Raw genomic sequence first — 24,121 nt, forward strand, 5'->3', positions numbered from 1 at the left:
GTTCTTTTATTATTTTTTTTGAAAAACTGAGAAACAGTCATTTTCGTGGGCGTGGTCACAACAACATTGCTATCGATGATAAATAAAGCACAGTCAGTGTTATGAATATACCTGGTGGCAATCATACAGTGTTTTGTTACTATGTTGTTCTCTATTTCATGTTGTTAATTGTTTTGAAATTTTCAGTGGTTAAAGGTTGTATTTTTCACTAAGCGGATATTTTATTTCTTTCAAAAACTCTCTGGGATTCGTTTTCATTATGACATTTTGAGAGGTCATGTCGTCGAAATTAATATTTACGCACCTTGTTGGGGTTCTGCATTCACATTTGTTACATCCTGGTGGTCAGTCGAAGTCGTGAAGACTGCAGTGCCGATATTTTTTGCTAGAATGCTATTAGTTGTATTTGTTCCTGAATTTTTCTGTGAGATTTGATATTTCATGCAAAATGCGCTATAGTTTTTATTTATGGGAACATGTTTTTATGACATCAAGATGACTGCCTTCCTCGTTTTTATGACATCGTGACAGCGGGTAACATAGTATACTGCGACAGATTGCTACACCTGCACTACTTTGTTTATGTCTTTGTGTCCATATGTTTGAGCATCGCTCTTTTGTTCTCTTAGACGGCCAACATCAGCAAATTTCAACAATGATGAATATGTTAGCAAACTCAATCAATCAAAACGCATGGATGAGCAAAGGGTAAGTCTCTCTGGACTTCCTGGGTTAAGGGTCAACGAACAACAACAACCAAAGTCTAAGAAATAACCACTTGTTGCATAACTTTTGATGAAGTTTGGTAATCGAGTAACACTTGGCATTTCAGAGGTTGCCTCTAACCTCAGTTATTTTTGAGGGAGTGAGAGTGACCTTTTTTAAAGAAATTTCCTTAAAAAAACTTTTCAAAGTGGCTTTCATTCTTCCTTTTCAGTGGTTCTTCGACCAAGACTGGAAAACGGTGGAATACCAGAAAATGAAAACGGACATCCATTGATGACATATTTTTTAACGCTCTCATGAGATGCCAGGTTAGTGTTTTGTGAGGAGCGTTTACAGTTTCACTCTGACAAAGACGTGACGTGAGAGGAGTCTACTTTACTCATCAGTAGGACTGGACATTTCTCATCAATTAATAAATTATTAGGTTCTCCTGTAGTATGTAAACCAACATGGCGGACATCGGAGCGTAGTATGTGTATCAGGTTAGGGTTAGGCCATAATTTGATTCCAGTTTTCTTTATTTTAGTTCTATTACGAGTTCGGGGACTAGCCAAGTTATGAAATAAAGGCTCAACCCTAACCTGGTACACATCCTACGTTCCGGTGTCCGCCATCTTGGTTCACATACTTCGGGAGTACCAATTATTCGCATCGGTTTAGACGGCCGCCATCTTGTTTTTGTCCGCCCGCAGGTCGAGATGAATCCCTCATTTTTTTTATTCATATCAAATTTTTAAAATGCAATTCTGTCATATAAGTGAGTTATTGATGAAACATGTTTCCTATTGTGTGTGAACTGTCCAGGTGATAGGTTACGTGTTTTCAGTTATGTGGACCCATAACAATATAACAGCCACATACAACTACATGTATTCCGAGTATTCGAGATTCGAAAAAATGTTTGATTTGATTCTGGAATCATCAGATATTCGGAAATGCCCAGGTCTACTCATGAGTGAGTGCAAGTCACCTTGATTTGAGCAAAAAAAAAATAGGTACGGTACTCTTGTATTGTGTGAACCAAAATGGCGGACACTGGAACGTAGTATGTGTACCGGTTTAGGATTAGGCCATAATATCAGATACAGATCTAAAATAAGGAAAATTGGAATAAAAATATGGCCTAACCCTAACCTGGTACACTTACTACGTTCCGGTGTCCGCCATCTTGGTTCACATACTACGGGAGTACCCAAGAATCTATTCTATAAGGCTACAATTTTTTATCAGAACCTAATCAAAATGAAATATTTAGACCTAATTTTTTTTGTTTGTTTCAGAGCACGAGGTAAAATGACTAGCGCTCGTCACCTCCCATATTCGACGCTCCGGTGCTGCTAACGCCCACTATCCCAGACGAAGATTGATTGTTCGAATGCAATCGTCAAGAATCGAGGACCAGAGCTGCCGTTTTAGTCCCAAACGGGAATCCCCTCATAATGTGGACCCCGATGATGACGACATATCACAGTAAATGTGGGACATATTTCGATGCCCACCGTGGCACTAAATGGTTGTTGTAAATTTGTTCCGTGGCATTTTTGTGATGCCTTGCAATGTTTTTTACTCAGTGACATCAGATATGTGCCATGCCACTTGTCATGCCGCACCTCACATCTTGCTGTGTTTTATTACATGAGAGCCATGGCACCTACCAAACGGCATCGAATAGCCACCAATGCTTTCTCATTGTGTTTTAAAACAATGACGTTTTATAAAAATTGTGGCATCAAAAGTGTACTAATGCCATGTAACATGGTTCCTGTGTTTCAGGCAGTGGCATCAAAACAAACCATGCCAGCTACTAGCGTGGCATGGAGAGAATTATTTTCATTGGAAAGACACACACTGCCCTGAGACTTTGGAGACACTGAGGCATTTAATATTGCCTTGAAATCAATTTGATGGCCCATTGAAATGCCGTGCTGCCATAGTAAATATCATCCAACTATGGGTTTAGGGATTGACCTCCCATTTTCTTTGTATTGGTTAAGATGCCACTAACTTCCTGTGCCACCATTGAAGATGTTTTTGCTGCCATGTAGTAATTTTATTTCTAATTACGTCACGCATGAGCTAACATTGTGCAGTTGTAGAAATGAAATATTAATTATGCATCATAAATACAGTGCTTGAAATAAGCCATTAATTGTGAAGTAACCAACTACGGTCAGGCCTGTGAAGTAGGAAGAAATTTACGCACTGACTTAAAAAAAATATTCGCATGTATGTATAGTTATTAGCCTCGAAATTTGAAAGCGCCCGCATAATTAATTAAAAATTAACAAGGCCTTAACTGGCCTAAGACACAGTTGTCTGACATCTATCCTTCACTAACAGAACAACAGTTAAAGACTACCATGTTGAAATGGGACAATACACATGGAAACATGGGGCCATAACGTTAGGCTCAAAACTGATTTTCTTTCGATATCTATAAAACAAAAATCGCAAAAAATTTTTAATACGTTTAATATCATGAAAAAAAAACTTGCCAAACTCTGGAAATTTAGGATGTGCTCCCAACACGAACTCTAAAAAAAAAGGAATTTTGGACTACAAAAACTTCTGGCATATTCACGCCTCAAAGCGCTCCGAATATCGAATATCTACTTCCAGAGCCATAAAGTGGAGGGTTTTCAAAATATCGAACATCAATTAAATCATGTCAAACTCTCACCCTACAGGCTGGCCTTCATTACTAACATCGGTGAAAAAATTTAATAATCAAAACTTACAACTCTTCTACACATTAGCTGCTTTAATAGTTTTTTATTTCAACTTTGTGTCTGTTTATTTCAGTACGATTTCTTTGAATAATCATTGAGGTGTGACTGGCCAGAATAATCTAATGCCAATGTAATGGTGTCAGTGCTGCTATTTTCAAGCTTCAATACTATTTCCTTTAATATTGATTATTAAGGCGTGACTGGCCAGAATATTCTCATGCTAATGTAATGGTGTCAGTGCTGCTATTTTCAAACTTCAGTACAATTTCTTATAATATAATCATTGAGGTGTGTCTGGTCAGAATTATCTAATGCTAGCTTAAAGGTGTCAGTGTACTTCTTAGCCCGGTGAAGTTTATTCATTTTGAACTAATTTTTTCTGTTTATTTTTCTTGTTTTTATTCATTTTTGAGTGAATTCTGTTAAGAAAAATAAAATTATGTTTTAATAATTATTACATCTTTCTGAGTTCTTACATTAGAGTAGATGTTGCGACTCCGAGGAGGTTCGAGTTTCATGGAAAGGATGCAAAACGGTTCTTTCAATGCTAAAGGTTGCTGACCCGTGCACTAGGCCATTATGCTGATAGTATTTATTTATTTTTCATATTTTTTTTTTTTTGCTAAATTTATTCCTAATCATGTTTGTAAATACTAATCTAATTAAATTTCTAATTAAAAATGTTATCAATTTTTTGTTAAAAATCGCTTTTCCTGGTTGCGGTAATTACACATAAGAGTCCACCACTCAGCCCCAATAGTAGTTACCCTGGTGCAGCAGTTCCTAACAAGGGGCCGTCGCCGTTAAATAGGGGTCACAAGGTGCAGAACATATTTTACTTGTCCCTTGACAAGAAAACCTCCTAGTTTCGTTGCTTGATAAGGTTGTTTCACGGGGTTTGAGCATGAATTGTTTGAAACTAATGGGATTTGGAATCTACCAATCATAATAACACTCTAAATACCACTGGGCCATGAGGCTTAGAAACCTCTGGAAGGGGGGGCCACAAGCCATAAAAGGTTGGGACGTCTGCTATATTGTCAGAGTTTGGCAAACTTGTGCAAAACTTTGACTTTATCCATTTATCCGTTTTTAAGGCGTTATTGCTTTGAACGAGAATCCAGTAAAAATTCACTGAAAAATGCAAAACCCCACTTATTCTCCCGATTCGATATTGCCTACCCAGTTCCTTATACACTTGTCAGGATGGCTAACATGTGGTTTGAACCTGGAATCTCTAACTTGTGTCCAGCCAATACTGCCGGGTGCCACATCTTTTGCTGTGATTATCAGATTTTTTATGTGTTCGCAACTTTTATTGTTTTCCCTACTGAAGGTTTGGCAAGTTTCTGTATGTGCCAGCGCAAATTTACAATAATTAAAGCAAAATGTGGTTGATATGCATGTTGATTGATTTGTATTTTTGAAGGGGAAGTTCTGAAACAAGTCTGGAATTTAGATTTCTAATTGTTAACTAGGAGGTTTGCATATGTCAGGGTATTTGGATCAAAAATTTGATTTTTCTGGAGCCCAGAGCTGGAGTCAAAGAAAGAAATTCTTTTGACCTTGAAGTCTGAGTCAAATTGGTCTATACAGACACCTAAGATCAACTTGGGTGGGCAACTTCTTCAGTCGGCGGGCCAGATGTGGGAAAATGAAGTTCTTGGCGGGCCGGATTATAACATGAATAGTATTCAATATCTTAATCACATATTATTATTACAAAAAATAGAGACCAAAAAACACATACCGGTGATGAATTTATCATAATGTACTAAAAGTGTAATATTGTAATATCCTGATGTACAGTCAGCGGGCCGGTCGCCGTATGTTGCCCACCCCTGCCTAAGATGATACTTAGATCTCCTAATATTGCTTCCCAAAGTTGATTGACCAGGGCCAAAATAAAAGGGGATGGATACTTATTTGCAAGAGGCTGTGATACCAATTGGAACAGGAACCATTTCACTTCAACTTGGAAAAATTGGCTCAATCTTATGACAAACTAGCAGACTTTTGCTTGGACATTTTAACCAGGTGACAGATTCGTAGACTGTACCAGTAGTCTGTCGCACAGTCCCGGTCATAATTCTGAAATATATAAATGAGCAGAAAGTTGTGGCTTGTTATATAATCGAGCCATCCCTGTTTACCCTACGTGATCTCGCACCCAGCGGGGATGCTGTATTTCTCTCTGCCACTTACTAGCTAACAAATTTAATTTCAACAACTTCCCTCTCTGGCATGATAAATACAAAAACGCTATCATTCCATCCCATTGACAACTCTTTTAAAACTCAAGTTTAATTTAAAATACAAGTATTAAATCAGTAAGTACGGTGAATGTTTTACAATTGACAATCAGAAAATGAAAAAGATGTATCCACAGGTCATCTGTTAGAACAGTGGTTCCCAAACTTTTTGAAAAAAATTGCATGACGGACCCCTTTTTTTAATTATTCCCGGCCTTATACACTAAAACAAAACATTAAAGGATCACAAAAAAAAAATCAATGCGCCGTATGGGGAAACGAACAAAAGTCTGTTTCGATATTTGGTAAACGTGCAAAAGGGCAGCTTCAGCTACAGATTTGCAAATAGTAAACTTGTGGTGGCATGAATTGAACTCTCTCTGTGATATCACAGGCCAAAGCTCTGTGACATAACAATGGGGCAGCGCAATCGAAACAGAAAGTGAAGCATCAGTGTCTCCAGCAGTGATCGCGAAGCAGCAAAAGCCGACAAATGTGTATTTGAAAATTTAAGGACTTCCTTTTTGTATTATCAAGCTATTAGCCATATTACAGATTTGTCTCGCGGACGCTCTGAAATTGCTTCACGGACCCCAAAAGGTCCGCGGACCCCAGTTAGAATATGGGGCTTATAGATTTTTCACTATGTAGACTTTTTCGACCCTAAAGTGCCCTAAGACGGTTTGTATTATGATTTTCGAAAAAACTTATGGGGTCGCTATTATGAATACATAAGAATAAATATTGTAGACTTGAGAGGTTTGAAAATGAGACTACGGCTCCAGTAAAAACTCAGGTACTCCTGAAGTATGTGAACCCAAGGTGACAGACACCAGGACGTACCAGTTTAGGCCATAATTTTATTCCAATTTTCTATATTCGTTCAGGGACTAGCCAAATGACTCCCGTAGTATTTGTGCCTGAGATTATGGCCTAACCCTAACCTGGTACACGTACTACGTTCTGATGTCCGTCATCTTGGTTCACATACTTCGACAGTACCAACTCTCGTGCATGGTTATAATGCTATCGCCCTATTTTTACAAGCGGCCACCGGCATCTAATGGTATGGTTGGAACAACTTCTTATTTGGAAAAACGTAAGAAATTCTCTCATAAGCAAATCAATACCTGGGTGAAGTGGAACAAGATTCAAACTAGAAATGTGCAAATTTGAAATATTTGTACGTAAAAACATTTTCTCAGTTTTTTGAACTGATCGTCATGAACTGACCATGTCTTGCCTCAACCAGTGAGTACTCCCGTAGTATGTGTACCTGGTTAGGGTTAGGTCATAACTTTATTCCGATTTTCATTCTATTGTGAGTTCGGGAACTGTCTGTATTAGTCAAGTGAATATACATACCCCCTGCCCATAGGTTTCAGTCCTTTTGCACAACTTGATGTAAAATAGGCGAACAAAATTAGTTACCTCCATATTGGTACACACACTTCTGGAGCGCCAATCAGTGTTTCTGAGCGATGAATTCAAACTATAATATGACTTTGCTATAATCCTTTATCATCTCAGTAGCTCTTGGCACTTTAGGGGTCGTCTGTAACTTCCCTCAGAACTTCTGCAGTTCTGGGTGAGCGCCTTGCTTTGAGCAAATTATTTAGAATAAAAAATAAATATATATGTATAAAAGTTAAAAGGATGAGACTATTGTGTCATGTGGGTGGTCCTGGCAGATCAGAAGAATGCTGGCTGTGATCTGTAAAAAGGAAAAGAAACTCGTTGAATATTTGTCATTCATTGCAAGGGTTGCATGGTGCGGGTCACAAGTCTATAGTCTATAAAAACTGGCTAACGTATGCCATACCCAACAAGGACTGATAACACTTTGTTTCCATCGTTTTAGGTTCAAGTTACCACCAATTGTTATGTCATTATCACAGTTCGAGTATATGTATAGTCATAACAGTGTAATTATATCTGTATCTTGATTATAAGAACCAGTATCAACAGCAGCCTCTTGCGGGCTCTCCCTTCTCAAAATAATTTAGAACTTACCGTGATCATTACAATCATGTTGTTTCGATCGTTTCTTCTGCGCTCTCTCTTTTTTCGTTTTCTTCTCGTAAGCATTGTCATCACTATCGCTAGAATTATCATCTGACGACGAGTCCTCCCCAAATATCCGAGGTTTTTCATAAATACAACAACCTGTATGTAATATTTGACAGTCTCAGTATGCTTGTGTTAGTTATTATTGAAAACTGATCCTACACAGAACAAATACAAGTGGCATAAATAAACAAAACAAGGGAAATGTAATATCTTCAACATGATAAACATCTTTATCAGATTATTTTAACGTTTATTGAAACTTCAATGGCTGTGGTGTTTCTAATGAATCTAGATTACTTCTAGCTGTGTGTGCATAATGGCCATACATAAATTTATGTGAGTTCCCTTGGCTTTTATTTTGTTTCGCTGTCATTTTGCTTAGATATTAATCTGTTCTACTTCTGAGCAGAGACCTACCTTAATCGAGGTGTAGTCAAAAAATAATTTTCTTACATTTGGAAGATTTCTTTCCCATGTGTTCATTGTCAATCGTTTCCTCTGTCCATCGAACTTTTTGGTCAGACTGAGGTTTGCGAAGTTTCAAAACGACGCTCGGGCTCGATGGCTCCTGGAGAAAAAAAAATTGAATAAGTGGTACTCAAACCTCCACAATTTTCAGAATTCAGCGCCCCCACTTTTTTCTGAGGAGAGGAAAGTCAATAAGATGGCCCCACTTCACGAAAACCTGGATTAAACAGAAGATGAAACAGGAGTATTGACTAACAAGCTGCAAGTTTAGCTTAGGATAAGACTTTCTCGCAAATTTATACCGAGAATTAGAAAGAATTAGTTCTTCCATTTCAAGGTGTTTCGACATTTTGTTCAATAAAACAAACACTCTGTTTGTCTCTGAAACGAGGGCACAACCGCAGATCGTGTCTTGCTTGTCTCAAAAATAATTTAAACCAATCTTGTCGGCCACCACATGATCTAAATTGTGTTTCTTTGCTGAAAACTCTCGAATGCAAAAGTAAATTGTTTTACTTCGGTAAATCGGATCACTTTCTCAGAGGTATCAAATGGTGACGTTTTAAATTGTGCTTCCTTTTGGTTTATTGTGGCGATATGGAGGCCCAGATTGTCTCATGAATGAGGGGTTGCACTCACTGTCATAATTGTTGTCTTTTAATGTGGGGGCTATTCTTGAAATCAAAGAACTGTGCCGTACTGTACACCCTAATTATGAAAATTTTACTCCTTCACCTGTGAGATTGTTGTGGTTAATGTTTCTTCGCTTTGTGTTGTCCTCACTACCGTTACCATTATTGCCGTTTATGTCAGGAAATATTCCACTTCTTTCGAGGCAATTTTCGAAAGCAGTTGGACATATGACCCCAAAACGAACCTTTTTTAATGAGCTACAAATTATAAAATTTAGGCAAAATTAAGTAACCATAAAGCTGTAAAAAACTCTTATTAATTCACTGTCCTATACATCCATACTGTGAAGTTAGTCATATAGTAAAGTACGATATGTAAAATAGATCAATTAATCAGATAAATTATATTCGTTTTATTGTAAATTATTTTCCGTCAATTTTATTTTTGTCACTCTGACATAAAACGAAATAACGACGCCATGAGGTGACGCCATTCCGAGGAAGGTCTTATCTAAGGTTTTGTTTGCTCTCCTAATTTCATAATCAGTTTTTATTTATTTTTTTTTACCAATCATTTTATTTTTATGCTGATTATGGAGTCGAAATAAACTTATACTTAATACTTATAAGTCCGACGCCACAATCCACGAGGCATTTCACCAAAACGTCGTGGCATGTTGCTTTTTGACCTCGTATTGCCATGGCGATGACAACGAGGAGAGTTTGTTCTACGGTAATTTGCTGTCTTTGCACAGACGGTCTTTGGTGTATTTCGGTGATTTTGCCGGATAAAACCAAGCTGGACGGCAGAACTATGACGAGCTGACGCGCATTAGCTGAAGTAATAACAATTTATTATAAATACCATAGAATTCTCCCCACTACAGTCTACAAGACTAGTTGAATCTAATATTTTTCTCCTAACTGGCTATATTGTACATGTCGTCGTTGTGTGTTACCGTGTTTCTTGTCATAGTTTTATTTTTATAGCGTATTTCATGTATGTTGTCTTATTATACTGCAGCAGTCCTGAACTGCTGTTATGATTGTTAGGGGTGCATATCGCGTATCTGTGTCTTAGGTCAGTGAGGTCTTGAACATGTATCTCGTCTCTTTTTTACTGTTTAATTATTATGCAGATATTGTTACATTTTTGGGGCAAATAAACATACATACATAATCATATTCATAACAGTTGTTCGTCTTCATTACCTGAACAATATAAATAAAAATATTGAATATGAGTATACCGTTGTATATTGATGAAGTGAGATAGATATTGAAGAAGCAAGTTTGACCTCGGGAATGACCAAACCGTATAATTTGTATTGATATTTGTATCGATTTTTCTGTATTCTATTTTAAATCACATGAAACCCAATGTATATTTGATTATTTGAATTTGAAAAAGTAAAACAGTAGTGTATTTTTGCTTTTCAAAACTTAAATGAAGGCTCTTTCTGTCTTTTGACTATACTGCAAAACTTCGATTGTGATTGCATATTGAACAACCTTGCTCTGCTCTAAAATCATGTGACACTCGTTTCGTCTGCATGGACCAAGAAAATAATTTGTTATATATGACTAACAATAAAGTTTTTGGCGATTACCGGATTGTTTGATTATGTAGTTGTCCGAGTATGAAGTCTTTTAACTACCTAGGTATCACTGTGTGTGACCTCGCTTTGAGAGCGAATTTAGTAAATATTTATTACTAGAGAACTATCTGCAAAATGGATATTACAGGAGTTTGTATTGAAGTATTGGATAATTTCTAGTGGGAAATACTATCATCAAGAAAAATAAATCTGTAAATGGGATTCCTGGACTCATCATGGTATGGATATGTCTTCATTATACCTGTTTGAATATACTTGTTGTTTATAGCAATATTCGAAAGCCTAAGATAGTGACATATAGACTAGGACAGGGTGGTCCAAACCCAGATTCATTATATGTGGCCTGCGTCGCATTCGCAGAGTAATTAAAAGTGTTGTTTCATCATAAAATTAATCAGAAAAATGTGTTGACATATTGTTACATCACTAATGTCACTAAATTGACTAGTGTTATGGTTAGCTGAGGCAACTAGCAAAATTGAACGATGTGTTTGGCAGGTTAAATTGTTATCTGGCTTTCTTTCTATCTTTTGGCTAACAATTTCAGCATCATAGAAAACTGGAAATTGAATATGTTTAATTAGCCAAGGTTGGCTATGCCTGATATCGAAATATTATTAATGTTATGGACTAACATTATATTTTGTCTAATGTTATTACCTGACAATACATGTTGCAACCAGTCTAAACAGTATTGCAAAAAATGCTGTTACCTAATTTTTGGTAATCAATCAATCTCCAGTTATTTTTTAAATTAGAGTTTGGAAAAAAAGGCTGACAAATTCAAACAGATTTTTACCTGGACTTGGGGGGTAAATTAAATTAAATATATTGAACATCATTGACTGTGATAGGTGCATACGGCGATTTGAAAGGTCGGCTTATATGCGGAATTTTATACATCCACTATCTCAAAGCTATTTATGGGGTCGGCTCATGTGCGAGATGTACTTATATGTGAGGATATACGATACATTTGCTGATGCACTTTTTCCGTTATGATTATAAAGACTTTGAAATATTACACTAAATTTTAATATAGGAATACCTTCGCAGGTTTATTCGGGGTTTTGCATGATTTGGCTTGATAATTGACAAATAATGATGCATGTGTTTGCACAATATGTGTTTGTTTTGTATTGCACTATTTACGACACTATTGTGGCCCGCGAACAATGGAAAAATAATTGTGTGGCTCCCGGATTCGACAACCTTGGACCACCCTGGACTAGGAGTTGAGATATTAGGATGGTGACAGTAAGACAACAGTTTGAGTATTCTTTTAGCCGCATTAGGAAATGTTTATTAAAAATAGTAATATTAAGTGCGCCTGTCCAGAATAATTTGTGCAGGGTATATTTCAGTTAATATAGACGTTATTGTCAATGGAAATTCATTAAAACTATAGTCGTAATTTAAGCAGAAACACTTCGGCCGGCCTGCGGGCCATAATTTCCCCCCTATATTGCTGTCATGTATATGAGTAACTTTTGTAACATTTCTCAAGATTTATTCTGCATACTCTTTGGGTCACTAGATAATGAGAATGGGATCCAAAAACCAGCTGATTAAGCTGTGAAGCGAATACTGTCAGCTTCAAGGAATCTCATAAGTTTGCCATTCTGGAATTAGGATAAGCTAGGATAGGATTTACATATTTATCCGGGGGAGAGGAAAGACGGCTTAACCATATGGCGATCCACGGCTTTCAGTTACCATTCCGATTAGTTAGTTATTTGTTTTCGGAAGCATGGACTTGAGGTGGAGGAAGCCGTAACCGACCAGAGTTTACGTGCACCACCAAACGGTGTAGAGGAGTCCAGCAATCCTTTCACACACGACCATCCCCACATGGGATTCGTACCTGCGAACCCTCGCAGAGTTATCAGAACTGTGGTGGCGAGCGTATTCCTAAGGCACGATGAGCCACACCACTGCCGAAAACTGTTTCACGAATAATAATCACTTATAATTGTGTATGGACTGCATTACTAGAGCTTGCTAATACTTATTATTGGTTGTTCGGTTTTTTTTCTTTTTTCTTGTTCATGTTACTGTGGAATTGATTTAATTTTACTAGTTTTTGCATTTTTTTCTATTTTATTTGCATAGTATTGTGTCTGGTATATTCGATGTTTTTATGCCTTTTTGGTTAAGGTGGGTGGAACTCAACTATTAGATTTGTCCCTGGGTGCTAGTCTATCTTGGGTATTGGAATATGTAATATTTATTTACCAGCTGCCACATTAATAGTAACTGTACAAGAGCGATCACCGCTCGTAGTTATCTCCCACAGGATTCGAACAAGATAAGCAAAATCATATATGCACTGTCATGCTTTATTGATTCTACTCGGTAGGTTCGAATGCTACCAAACCCGATCGAACTGGAATATTCTGCACAAACCTGGGTGGTATTTTACTTAGTTAGTTTGCTTGGTGGAAACCTTTGTGCACTTTAGTGTTGTCGAATAGGTTTAGATTTCTTCGAAAAACTTACCAGTAGGTTCTCAGGTTCTTCCTTGTCCATATACCTGTTTGAAATAATTTATTTTGAAAAAATTTTGTATGAGGATTTTTTAGTTGTATTACATTTACATGGTATTGTGTCTGTTAGGTTTTAGCACAGTGTTTGGCAAATGCTCGGGTTGCGAGATGTTAGAAATATTTTTAGGGTTGTGCCAATCGAGCCAGAAAGTGCTTACAGAACCTGAGATAGGTGATATTAGTCCGTAAGTGGTTCAGAGTACAAAAAAAGAACTCTGGAACTAGACTTTTAGGATAGAATATGATTTACATATTCATCCTGAGAGAGAGGAAAGTTCTATTCTATGTCGGGTATATGATTAGTTAGTTATTTGTTCACTGAAGCATGGACTCGATGGTGGAGGAAGCCGTAAGCGACCAGCGGTTATGTGAACCACCCTACGGCGGCGATGAGTCCAGCAATCCTCTAGCATATAACCATCCCCGCGTGGGATTCGAACCTGCGAACCCACGCAGGGTAATCAGAGTTGTGGTGGCGAGCGTATTCCTAACGCTTAGCACGATGAGCCACACTGCCACGCCGCTTGTGCTGAGTTAAATGGAGTTTTAAATACTTTACTGCTGGTTGTTATTCTCAGTTCAAATCTCTATCTTGGTCAAAGTTTCAATTCTGGGGTGCAAGCACTTGTGCACTGAGACCTGTGTTCCACCATAATTAGGGCCTTTTCAACAAGAGCCATAATATTTGGCAACGATTTTCATGTGTGGGCAGTCGATCTCGAATGCTTTTCTTTTTGTAAATGGAAAGTTGGGATAATTACGAAATGTAAGCAGTTGGTTAGAGAAAGTGAGATTTACAGAAATATTGCTTTATTTATCTTTTGTCATTTCGATCATATTTTGGTTTTAGTTTCGAAGCTGTTTTAGTTTGCGATACCCCCCCGAAGTATGTGTACCAGGTTAGGGTTAGGCCATAATTTTAGGTACAAATACTACGGGAGTCACGTGTCTAGTCTCCGAACTCATAACAAGGGCCATAATTTGTTTATGCAACGGCAGGTGATTTTCTTTTGGTAAAAGGAAATTGTTCTGGATTAAATACTTAACAAACATTAGGAAGCTGGTTGGAGAAAGTGAGATAACAGAAATATTGTTGGTCACGATTCGTGACTCATGAATGTAACATTTTTTACAAACATACAAACCATCTCAGCTGCATCAGATGTCTGTGCACAAATGTAAGAGACAAATTAAACCAGGATGGGCTAAATAGGCCTATAGTTTCATACAGACATAATGATGCACAGAAATACACATTCTTCAGTTTAAAACAAAAACATTTTTGTCTTTTCAGATCATATTTTGGTCTTGATTTTGAAGCTGTACTTAGAACCTTATTTTCCTTTTAAAGTTTGTCTTTGCTTTCTCAAAACCTTAAAGTGTCACGTAATCGCAATACAGAAATAGTTAAGTAGTATGAAATATGAGTGACCGACTAGAAGATGTAATCAGAGGATGTGTGAGACAATTTGCCTCAACTGTTGATTTCACAACCTTCGCACAATCTGGGAACGGACTCTCACTCAGTGTGCAAGATGTTACTACGGTCATTGAAAACCACAGATTCTCTGTTGAAGAACAGAAGAAGAAATTGTTCTGGCTTTGGGTTGAAAGAAACCGACCGAATGCAACTGCACAAAGGATAAGGAATCTTGTTACGCGATACCATGCAGCTGAACAACAAGGCGCTGCTGCTCCTATTGACAGACTTGAAGATGTTTTTCAAGATGTTATTAAACGATTTACATCCAAGGAATTCAAGAAGTTTGCGAGATCAGGGCGGGGATTATCTCTTACTGAGTATGAAGTTGACACTATCGCAGAAAATAATAGATTCTCAGTGGAGGAACGCAACCTTAAATTACTGTGGAAATGGAGACATTCTAAGTATCCAAACACTAATGATGCAGCTGTGATAGAAAGAATACGACAAGTAGTTGATGAATATCATCATGAAGAGAATCAGGCAGAGGAAGAACAAATCATCCATGATCACAATCAGGCTGAAAATGAACAAATCTGTCAACCAAGGATGGTTGTGGGATCTACATCGGAAATATCTGAAAGTCAGAGCGAGTCTACTTTGCCTGTCAGAATGGATGAATCTTCAAGATTAGTCAAAAGAAAAAAAATGGAAAAAGAATTTCCATCGAAGAAATCGAAATTTTCGAGATCTGCCAAAGTAATGGAAGATGCAAAAAGTATTCAGGAGTTTTTGACTGTTGTGACGGATTACACAAAGCAGATGTTGGAATCCAGATTGAAATCTACCAAAAAACAAACAAAAATGGATGATTTTATATTTCCCAAGGTGACTGAGTTTAAGGAAACTGAATCCAACAAACAGAGTAGTTTGCAATCAGTGGATATAAAAAAGATTCATTATGATAACTCAGTCAACCGTGTGATGTTGCTAGGAGACACAGGTTCTGGAAAAACAACATTTTCGATGAAATATGCATTGTCAGCGCTGGAAAAAAATTTAAATTTTTCGAATGAAATTAAGATGGTCTATTTTGTGGATGTTTCTAATTTACAAGGGGATTCTCAATCAACCGCTTTTGATCTTCTATTCGTTCAACAACTTGGTTCAAAACTTCCAAAACACCTTCATAAAGTTGGACAAGAATGGTTTGAACAAAATTCAAAACATATTCTACTTGTAGTTGATGGGTTGGACCAAAGTCGGAAGCCTTTTGCAAATGATTATGGAAGAATTGGAGTGGACACTCTAGCGGAAACCAACACTATTCTTGCTAATATTTTATCCGGCCACATGTATCCAGGAATGAAGATTTTGTCAACGACTCGTTGGAATGTTTATTGGAAGTTGCCTCCAGATCTCAAAGCCTCCTTAAATCTCACCTTAGGGGGATGGGATGATGAAACACTGAAAGTTCTTGCTAAAAAGTTATTTAGTCCTGAAGCAAAAAATATCTTTGATGATTTGAGACATGAAGCACCAGAACTTGTTTCAAACCCAATGTTTTTTTTCTACTTGGTTCAAGTTTTGAAAGATTCCCAGGAAAGTGATGTTGGCACTTTAACAAATCTGATGGTTTCTGTTCTGAAACTTTTTTCAGGATCTCGTCACGGAGGAAATGTCAAACGTCCTGTATCAAAACTCATGAAGTTGGCTTTCCATGGAATGATAGAAAATCGATTTGTTTTCACAGCAAGTTATATTGAGTCACTCAACCTGGATATGAATGACATGCGTGGACTTGTTGAGATGGATGCTGACACTCGATTTGTTGACTATGTTGCAGACGACGATGATATAAAAATAAGATTCCCTCATCAAAGTATAGGAGAGATTCTTGCTGCCCTGTATGCCTGCACTCTTGATTTGGATGAATACAAGAAGCTTATAGAGAATTATTATAATAAACCAGGAATGGAAGTCGTTATAAAACATACTTTTGGAATTATTCTCAACAAATCAACTTCAGAAAAAGCAGCAAAATATCTTCCTGATAACTTGCATATCAAGTCTCAATACCTGATGGGCTACTTGGATAAATTATTGGAAGCAAAAGTCATTTCAGATGTACGAGTCGTGACTTTATTACATGAATGTGGTCCTGATGTGATCAAGAAAGTTTGCTCACAAATAGAAGAGATGGACTATCAAACACTCCAATCTGGAGAACAGCATGCAGTGATGTCTGTTGCCGAGCATAGTCCTTCACTTCATACTTTGAAACTACAGTTATTGGAAATACATCCTGAAAATTATTCTTCTCTGCAACATGTTCTTGGTTCTGTGGAGAATGTTCATGTGGAATCATTCTATCTTATCAATTGTGATTCTGATGCTGAGAATCTTCGAATCCTGAGAGAAGCCGTGATGAAGGGAAACCTTAAGATTGGGTGGAGCCTAGAGATAAGTGAAAGTCCAGCACTTGAACCTCCTGGTTATTCTTATCTAATTGGATTGGTTTGTCATGGTGGTGCGGAAAGTTTTGTAATGAGAGGCTGTGGCCTGAATGCAGAGAAAATAAGTAAGATGAATCAAGCAGTCATTGAATATGGTGTCGAGTTGTTTTCATTGGATATTGGTGATAATCCTAACATGGATGCAGAAGCATTTCAACAATTGCCTCAATTATTAGGGAATGCAAAGACTGAAGATCTCACACTGAGTGACTGTGGCCTGAATGCAGAGAAAATAAGTAAGATGAATCAAGCAGTCATTGAATATGGTGTCAAGTTGTTTTCATTGAATATTGGTGAGAATCCTAACATGGATGCAGATGCATTTCAACAACTGGCAAAGTTGCTGAAAAATACTGAGGGAAAGGATCTGTGGGCACAGTATTGCACTCCAACAATTGAGCAGTTATCAGCTCTTTGTTCAAATTTAGAAAATGAAGATGTCGTGTTGTCTATCTTAAGCCTGCGTAGACCAACTACAGAATCCCTCACTGATGATGAACTGATGATTGTTTCTAGATTGGTTCAGAGGGTGGGAGGGCTCATGTTCTTTTGTCAAGAGTTGCCCGAGTCAAAGAGGGAATTTCTGATTAAGGAAACTGTGAGACTTTGTCCAAGTGCAAAGATAGATAGTGAAATATGGGGTTTCTGTATACATAATCCAATCTTATCCCCATTTGAATTTGAAATAATAATTCAAAAAATTCTGAACAAGCACAGCAAAGCATGAGTTTCCAAGCATGAAGCATCCAAAGATACTTCACAAATATCCAACCCATTCCTGATTAACCCAGAAGCAAAGAATACTGTCCTTTGGGGTGCGAAATACAAAAAATATAGGTTGGAGTTTCCAATTAAACTTACCGTATTATTCAAACCACATAATACTGTTGAATACCAGGCAATTCTGCATTTCATTTGTGAGGCCTGCACTTTAAATCAAGGAATCGGACTAATATTATTACTGATATATTCATTCTGGAATAGTGCGATAATTAGACTTAAATGAAGCTTCTTATTCTACATATTTTGACTCTGACCTAATAGAACTGTCACTTGGACATGCATTCCTTGAATTAAAGTGAGAGTGAGTGCATGTTCTTAGATTGAATTGAGTCATATGTTCTTTATTACTGTTTTAATATATTTTCATGCTAATTTATAATCTCCAACTATTTGTATTAAATTTTGTATTTTCAAACATGTAATAGATATATTACTTACTGTTACAAATGAAAATTTTGTATTAATTCTGAGAAAGAGATATATTTTGACTCTGATGTTAAAGAGCCAACTTTCTGACATAATATATTATACCCTTAAATTGAACTTAGATTCTTGACTATTGTGATTGTTTCATGTGTATTTATTCAGTATATCTGACTCTCACTCAATAGAACATCCATTTGGATATGTGAGGTCTTAAATTAAACTGAGTCATATGTTAATAATTAGTGTTTCAATATATTTTCAGTGTGTGTTTATAATCTTCAATTATTTTCATTATATTTTTATTTTTAAACATGTATATTGCTTACTGTTGTATTCTTACTGTTTCCCAAGCATGATAAAGTTTCAAAAGGTATATTAATTCTGAGAAAGAGAAAGCAGATAATATTATGAATATTTCAATTTTTTGATGATTGTTATTATTCCATAAATAAACTGAGAATTATACATTCTTTAAATAGTGTGACAATGTTATTTCAGTGCGTGTTTATAATCTCCCATATTTTTATTAAGTAGGTTTTGTAATTGTTATGCAACTGTTTTATGAGGTAAAATTAAATTTATCATCATTTTTCTGTAATACTTTTTGATCCCTAATGCAACCAATATGTCACAATTCTATTTCTAACCACTGCTCTATGTTGCTGAAACCTATCCCCATATTCATGATGCCACATAATTCTTGTATAATTCAACATATCCAATACATTCTTTTATTGCTGTAAATATTGACTAATCTGTGTGTTCTTGTGATTTTAGCCTTAGCTTAATGTAGGCGATGATATATTGAGTCATGTTTCTACAAGAGCATTTTGGGATTCATAACTCATATAGAAATGTAACCTGGATATACTGGGAGTAGCTGTACCTGGATATGCTGTTCCTATTGAGAGTAGCTGAACAGTCCGGTGAATGAAACGAGTAAGTCTTGAATATTTTTTATATTCAATTTTTTGATGAATTTCCAAATTTCCAGTCAAATTTTCTTTGAATTGAAACTGGTTTCGTAAAGAGTTAAAAATATATTAAATGCTCGTAGAGGGAGGATGTTGATAAGTGGTCACATTTGGACACAAAACTCTGTATTCTAAATGGTATTTAATTTGGAGGTGTTTTTCTGTAGACAATATCGTTTTTTTTTTTTTTCTGTGTGCTCACCCATATATATTTAAGGGTCTATTCCAGGGATCTGCAACCTTCTAAACTCAGCATGCCAGTTAATGAATAATAATCACCTTCGCGTGCCAATATTTGTATCTGTTTGGTTTGCATAGTCAACTCCCTGATCTGAATAGTAAGCGGATAAGAAACAAATTTATTGTATTGGATAACGCAAACGGAAATTAGGTTACAGAGATTTCGGCATACAGCATTTCTACATTCGACCAGTCTTTGCACAACTTAAGTAATATGTATGAATGCCACGCACGATTAGTTTTGCAGCCAGAAACAATATAATTGTGACAATGCTAAGAAGATAAAATTCATTTCGATACAACTGCAGTATGTGCACCAAGATGGCGGACACCGAAACATAGTGTGTGTACCAGTTCAGGGTTCAGGGCCTTAATTTCAGGTATAAATACTAAGGGAGTCATTTGGCTAGTACCCAAACTCATAACAGAACTAAAATAAGGAAAATTAGAATAAAAGTATGCCCTAACCTGGTACACATACTACGTTCGGGTGTCCATCTTGGTACACATACTACGGGAGCGCCTTTATTTCATCTTTTTGTTAGAGCTTCATGTAGCTCACTGTGAAATGATGAAAATTTCTGCTTCCGTGTTTTCAACGTAACTCTCGGTTGCATCTTCTTGCGGCAAAATATAAACATTACTATAGTCCAATACAGTGGTTCCCAACCTTTCTAACCTAGCGGACCAGCAAAAAAAAAGGAAATGACCGGAACGGATAATATATTGCAATTTCGGGCGCTCAATATGATTCCAGACTAAAGAGGCACACTCAAAAACATTTCACATGGAGAAAAACTATCAAATAATGTGCCGGCTGAAATTTGAAATGGGTGAAACACAATAAAAGGCACGCATAATACATCTCACTTAAAAACATGTACATGCCAAATCATGTACAAACACAATTAACTCTAGTGAGAATTTTGCTGCTGTTTCGTTTCCAATATAGGATTGCAAACGAGGCCTCAAAGAAGTTGCTGCAACACGTAACTCTGCATCGGCGTGCAGTCGATTTCTTTGCTTTGGTTTAATTAAAGTTAGTGATGAAAATGTTTTTTCGCATAACACAGTAACTGGTTGAAAATGCGGACAACAGTTTGATTGCTCGATTACTCAGCGACGGGTATTCGTAATCAAGATATATCCAAAATAGTGACAGTGATTCTTTCTTAAATCTGTAAAGTGGAATCACAATTTCAATCACAATCAAAATTTTCCTTCTCATCGGGTTCATCATATTAACCTCTATGCAGTTGATCGACGCCTCAAAGGAAACGGGGTCGTCGGTAACTTGGCACCAGGTCCTACTGTTCTTCGTCTCCCCAGTATTATTTAAATGTCCATAACTAATAAATCAGGGTAAACCTAAAAAACAATCTCAAACTTTTTTTAATTGTTTACCATGAAAATGAAAAGGAAATATTTAGTGCTTGTAACAGAAGCCACTCCCCCCCCAACTCTTCTTCGTTAAATAAAAATTCCTTTCTTGCTCAGAGGATCTCGCCAGACATGCTGGAGGATGACAATTTCTTTGACCTTATCACAAGACTTCAAGGTCGTAGGATGGACGATCAACGATGTGAAATGAGAGACGACCAATATGAATTATCAGCTTTTTTAAAACCTAACTCTCCAGACCCCCCCTCAAATCATCACCCAGCAATGGGGTAGTGGGGGAACGAGAACCCATTAGGAATGATGGGGGTGAGTGTTCTTTCATTATTTTTAAAAATGTTGCGGGTAACGGAGTAGCAGTAATTTTCTTGGACGCATAACTACAACGCTAACGTTGAAAAAAACATTTTTTTAATTAATGGACTTTGTTGTTATTGTTGTGGAAAAATCGTCTTTCATTACTTGACCAATTGCTTTGATATTTTCTGCGATTAAAGATTGTTTATTTTGCTGGAAGGGTATTTTATCTATTTCAAAAAATCAGGTGGGCTTTATTATGGGATTTGTTTTCCCCCATAAAATTTTGTGAGGTCATGTCATCGAAATAATAAAAAAAATAATTTCGCACCTAGTTGCAGTTCCACCTTCTCAATCGTTGCATTCTGGTAGTCAGTCGAATTGAGAAGACCACAGTACCGGTATTTTTCGCTAGAAGGCCATTATGTCTATTTGTTCCTAAATTTTCTGTGAGATCTGATATTTCATCTAAAATGCGGTGTATAATTTTTAATTATGCGAATACTATTTTATGACATCGTGATGACTGCCTTCCACATCTTTATGGCATCGTGATTGCCGGTACGTAATCTACTGTGACAGATTGCTACACCCATACTTCTTCGTTTTTATTTTTGTATCCATTGAGCATCGTTCTCTTGTTTTCTTAGACGGTCAACATCAGCAAATTTTAACAATGATGAATATGTTAGCAAACTCACAATTGAAACGCATGGATGAGCAAAGGGTAAGTCTCTCTCGAGTTCTTGGGTTAAGGGTTAACGATGGCATCAACGACGAAGGAGTCATCAATCTGCAACAACCAGATGGCGCTGCATCTCCATTACCAGGTATAGTGTTTTTTATACAACACATTTTGCACTCTGAATTAGGTCCTAAACAAGCAAATATGAGTCTCATTTTTTCTGAGAAAGTGCACATAGCCTTGGATTTAGCTGATATCATTACAATGCTCGTCCATAACTGTTCTAGGCAAGTGTGCATCACGCACCACCATCAGTCTGTAGGATAGGATTTTTACAAATTTATCTCTGGGAGAGGAAAGTCGATAATGTGGAATAATCATATGGTGAACCACGGATTCTCGTCAGGTATGGGATTGGTTAGCCAGTTATTTGTTCCAGAAGCATGGACTTGACGGTGGAGGAAGCGTGAACCACCCTAAGATGGTGGGAAGTCCAGTAATCCTCTCGCACATAATTAATCCAGCGTGGGATTCGAATCTTGGCAGGGTAATCAGAGGTGCAGTAACAAACAGATTTCTAACGCTTAGCAGCAGTGCCAAAACCGGCTGAATTTAAAGGGAAAATTTTTTTGTAGCTATATGTCATGAAAAAGAGTTGAATAAATAATTGAAGAGTTGAATAAATGATAATAAATAACGGATTGTTAACAAACGATAATGAATAAACGGATAATAAACCTAGTTTTCATCACATAATTTAGAGTCTTGATAGTTTTGATTCGAAGGAGAATGATCTCGATTCCAAGGTCTCGTGTGCCGAACAAATGGGTTGCCCACCCCTGGTCTATGCAATCAAGTAGCACTTTGCCATTTCAGGGGTTGCTTGTAACTTCGTTCAGTTATTTCCGAGCGAGTAAAAGTGACCTCTCTTAGAGAAATTTCCCTAAAAAAGCAAAGTTTTCAGTTGTTTTCATTCTTCCTTTTCAGTAGCTCTTCGACCAAGACTGGAAAACGGTGGAATACCAGGAAATGAAAACAGACATTCACTCGATGACACATTTTTTAGCGCTCTCATGAGATGCCAGGTGAGTGTTTTGTGAGGAGAGTTTACAATATCACTCTGACAAAGACGTAAGAGGAGCCTACTATACTCATCAGTAGGGCTACCATTTCTAATCAATTAATAAATTATTAGGTACTCCTGTAGTATGTGAACCGACATGGCGGACATCGGAACGTAGTATGTGTATCAGGTTAGGGTTAGGACATAATTTTATTCCAGTTTTCTTTATTTTAGTTCTATTACGAGTTCGGGGACTAGCCAAGTTATGAAATTAAGGCCTAATCCTAACCTGGTACACATACTACGTTCCAGTGTCCGCCATCTTGGTTTACATACTTCGGGAGTACCAATTATACGCATTGGTTTAGACGGCCGCCATCTTGTTTTTGTCCGCCCGCAGGTCGAGATGAATCCCTCATGTTTTTTCATTCATGTCAAATTTTTAAAATGCAATTCTGTCATATGAGTGAGTTATTGATGAAACATATTTCTTATTGTGTGTGAACTGTCCGAGTGATAGATTACGTGTTTTCAGTTATGTGGATTCATAACAACATAACAGCCACATACAACTACATGTATTCCAAGTATTCGAGATTCGAAAAAATGTTTGATTTGATTCTGAAATCATCAGATATTCGAAAATGCCCAGTTCTACTCATGAGTGAGTGCAAGTCACCTTGATTTGAGCAAAAAAAAAATAATAGGTACGGTACTCTTGTAGTGTGTGAACCAAGATGGCGGACACTGGAACGTAGTATGTGTACCGGTTTAGGATTAGGCCATAATATCAGATACAGATCTAAAATAAGAAAAATTGGAATAAAAATATGGCCTAACCCTAACCTGGCACACTTACTACGTTCCGGTGTTGGCCATCTTGGTTCACATACTACGGGCGTACCCAGGGATGGCCAATACCGAATAGTTCACTATTTCGAATACATTCGAAATTATTATTTTCGAATATGAAATTTCGAATACTTCGAAATTAAAATCCAGTAATAGAATCTAAGTGTATGAAGGAATTTTCATACAATAAACAATGGGAAAACTTCTATTTGCAACCTGGCTATATTACCAGGCATTTCATGTTTGCAGATTATTGCGATATATATTTTATATAACATGAGTTGTGTTAATTAACAGAATTAAAATAATACGACAAGGCATTTTAAATAGTGGTATCGGTGATGGATTTGAATGCTTGCGCAACACAAAATCATCCTAGTAAAACGCCCATACTTTTAAATACCAACCGCAACCATTATCCA

The 24,121-nt window shown here is 36.9% G+C and overlaps 1 protein-coding gene and 2 long non-coding RNA genes across 4 annotated transcripts in view; 2 read left to right on the forward strand and 1 right to left on the reverse strand.

The window, feature by feature from the left end:
• LOC120344541 (uncharacterized) overlaps positions 1-24,121 on the forward strand; it is a 175,486-nt gene that overhangs the window by 92,450 nt on the left and 58,915 nt on the right. The window lies entirely within an intron of this gene.
• On the reverse strand, positions 6,561-9,189 carry LOC120344545 (E3 ubiquitin-protein ligase PPP1R11-like). The gene is made up of 4 exons (XM_078112718.1): positions 8,981-9,189; positions 8,231-8,345; positions 7,721-7,873; positions 6,561-7,421 (listed from the first exon to the last, which is right to left on the reverse strand). The coding sequence occupies exons 1-4, from the start codon at positions 9,038-9,040 to the stop codon at positions 7,378-7,380; spliced, it is 372 nt and encodes a 123-aa protein (XP_077968844.1). The 5' UTR covers positions 9,041-9,189; the 3' UTR covers positions 6,561-7,377.
• LOC120344551 (uncharacterized) overlaps positions 18,969-24,121 on the forward strand; it is a 64,068-nt gene continuing 58,915 nt past the window's right edge. For both annotated transcript variants that reach the window (XR_013475402.1, XR_013475401.1), the window contains exons 1-4: positions 18,969-19,129; positions 20,902-21,111; positions 21,750-21,929; positions 22,772-22,869. This is a non-coding gene — a long non-coding RNA (uncharacterized LOC120344551). The remainder of the gene's footprint in view (positions 19,130-20,901; positions 21,112-21,749; positions 21,930-22,771; positions 22,870-24,121) is intronic.

This window comes from Styela clava, chromosome 5, assembly GCF_964204865.1.
Source record: "Styela clava chromosome 5, kaStyClav1.hap1.2, whole genome shotgun sequence".
NCBI lineage: Eukaryota > Metazoa > Chordata > Ascidiacea > Stolidobranchia > Styelidae > Styela > Styela clava.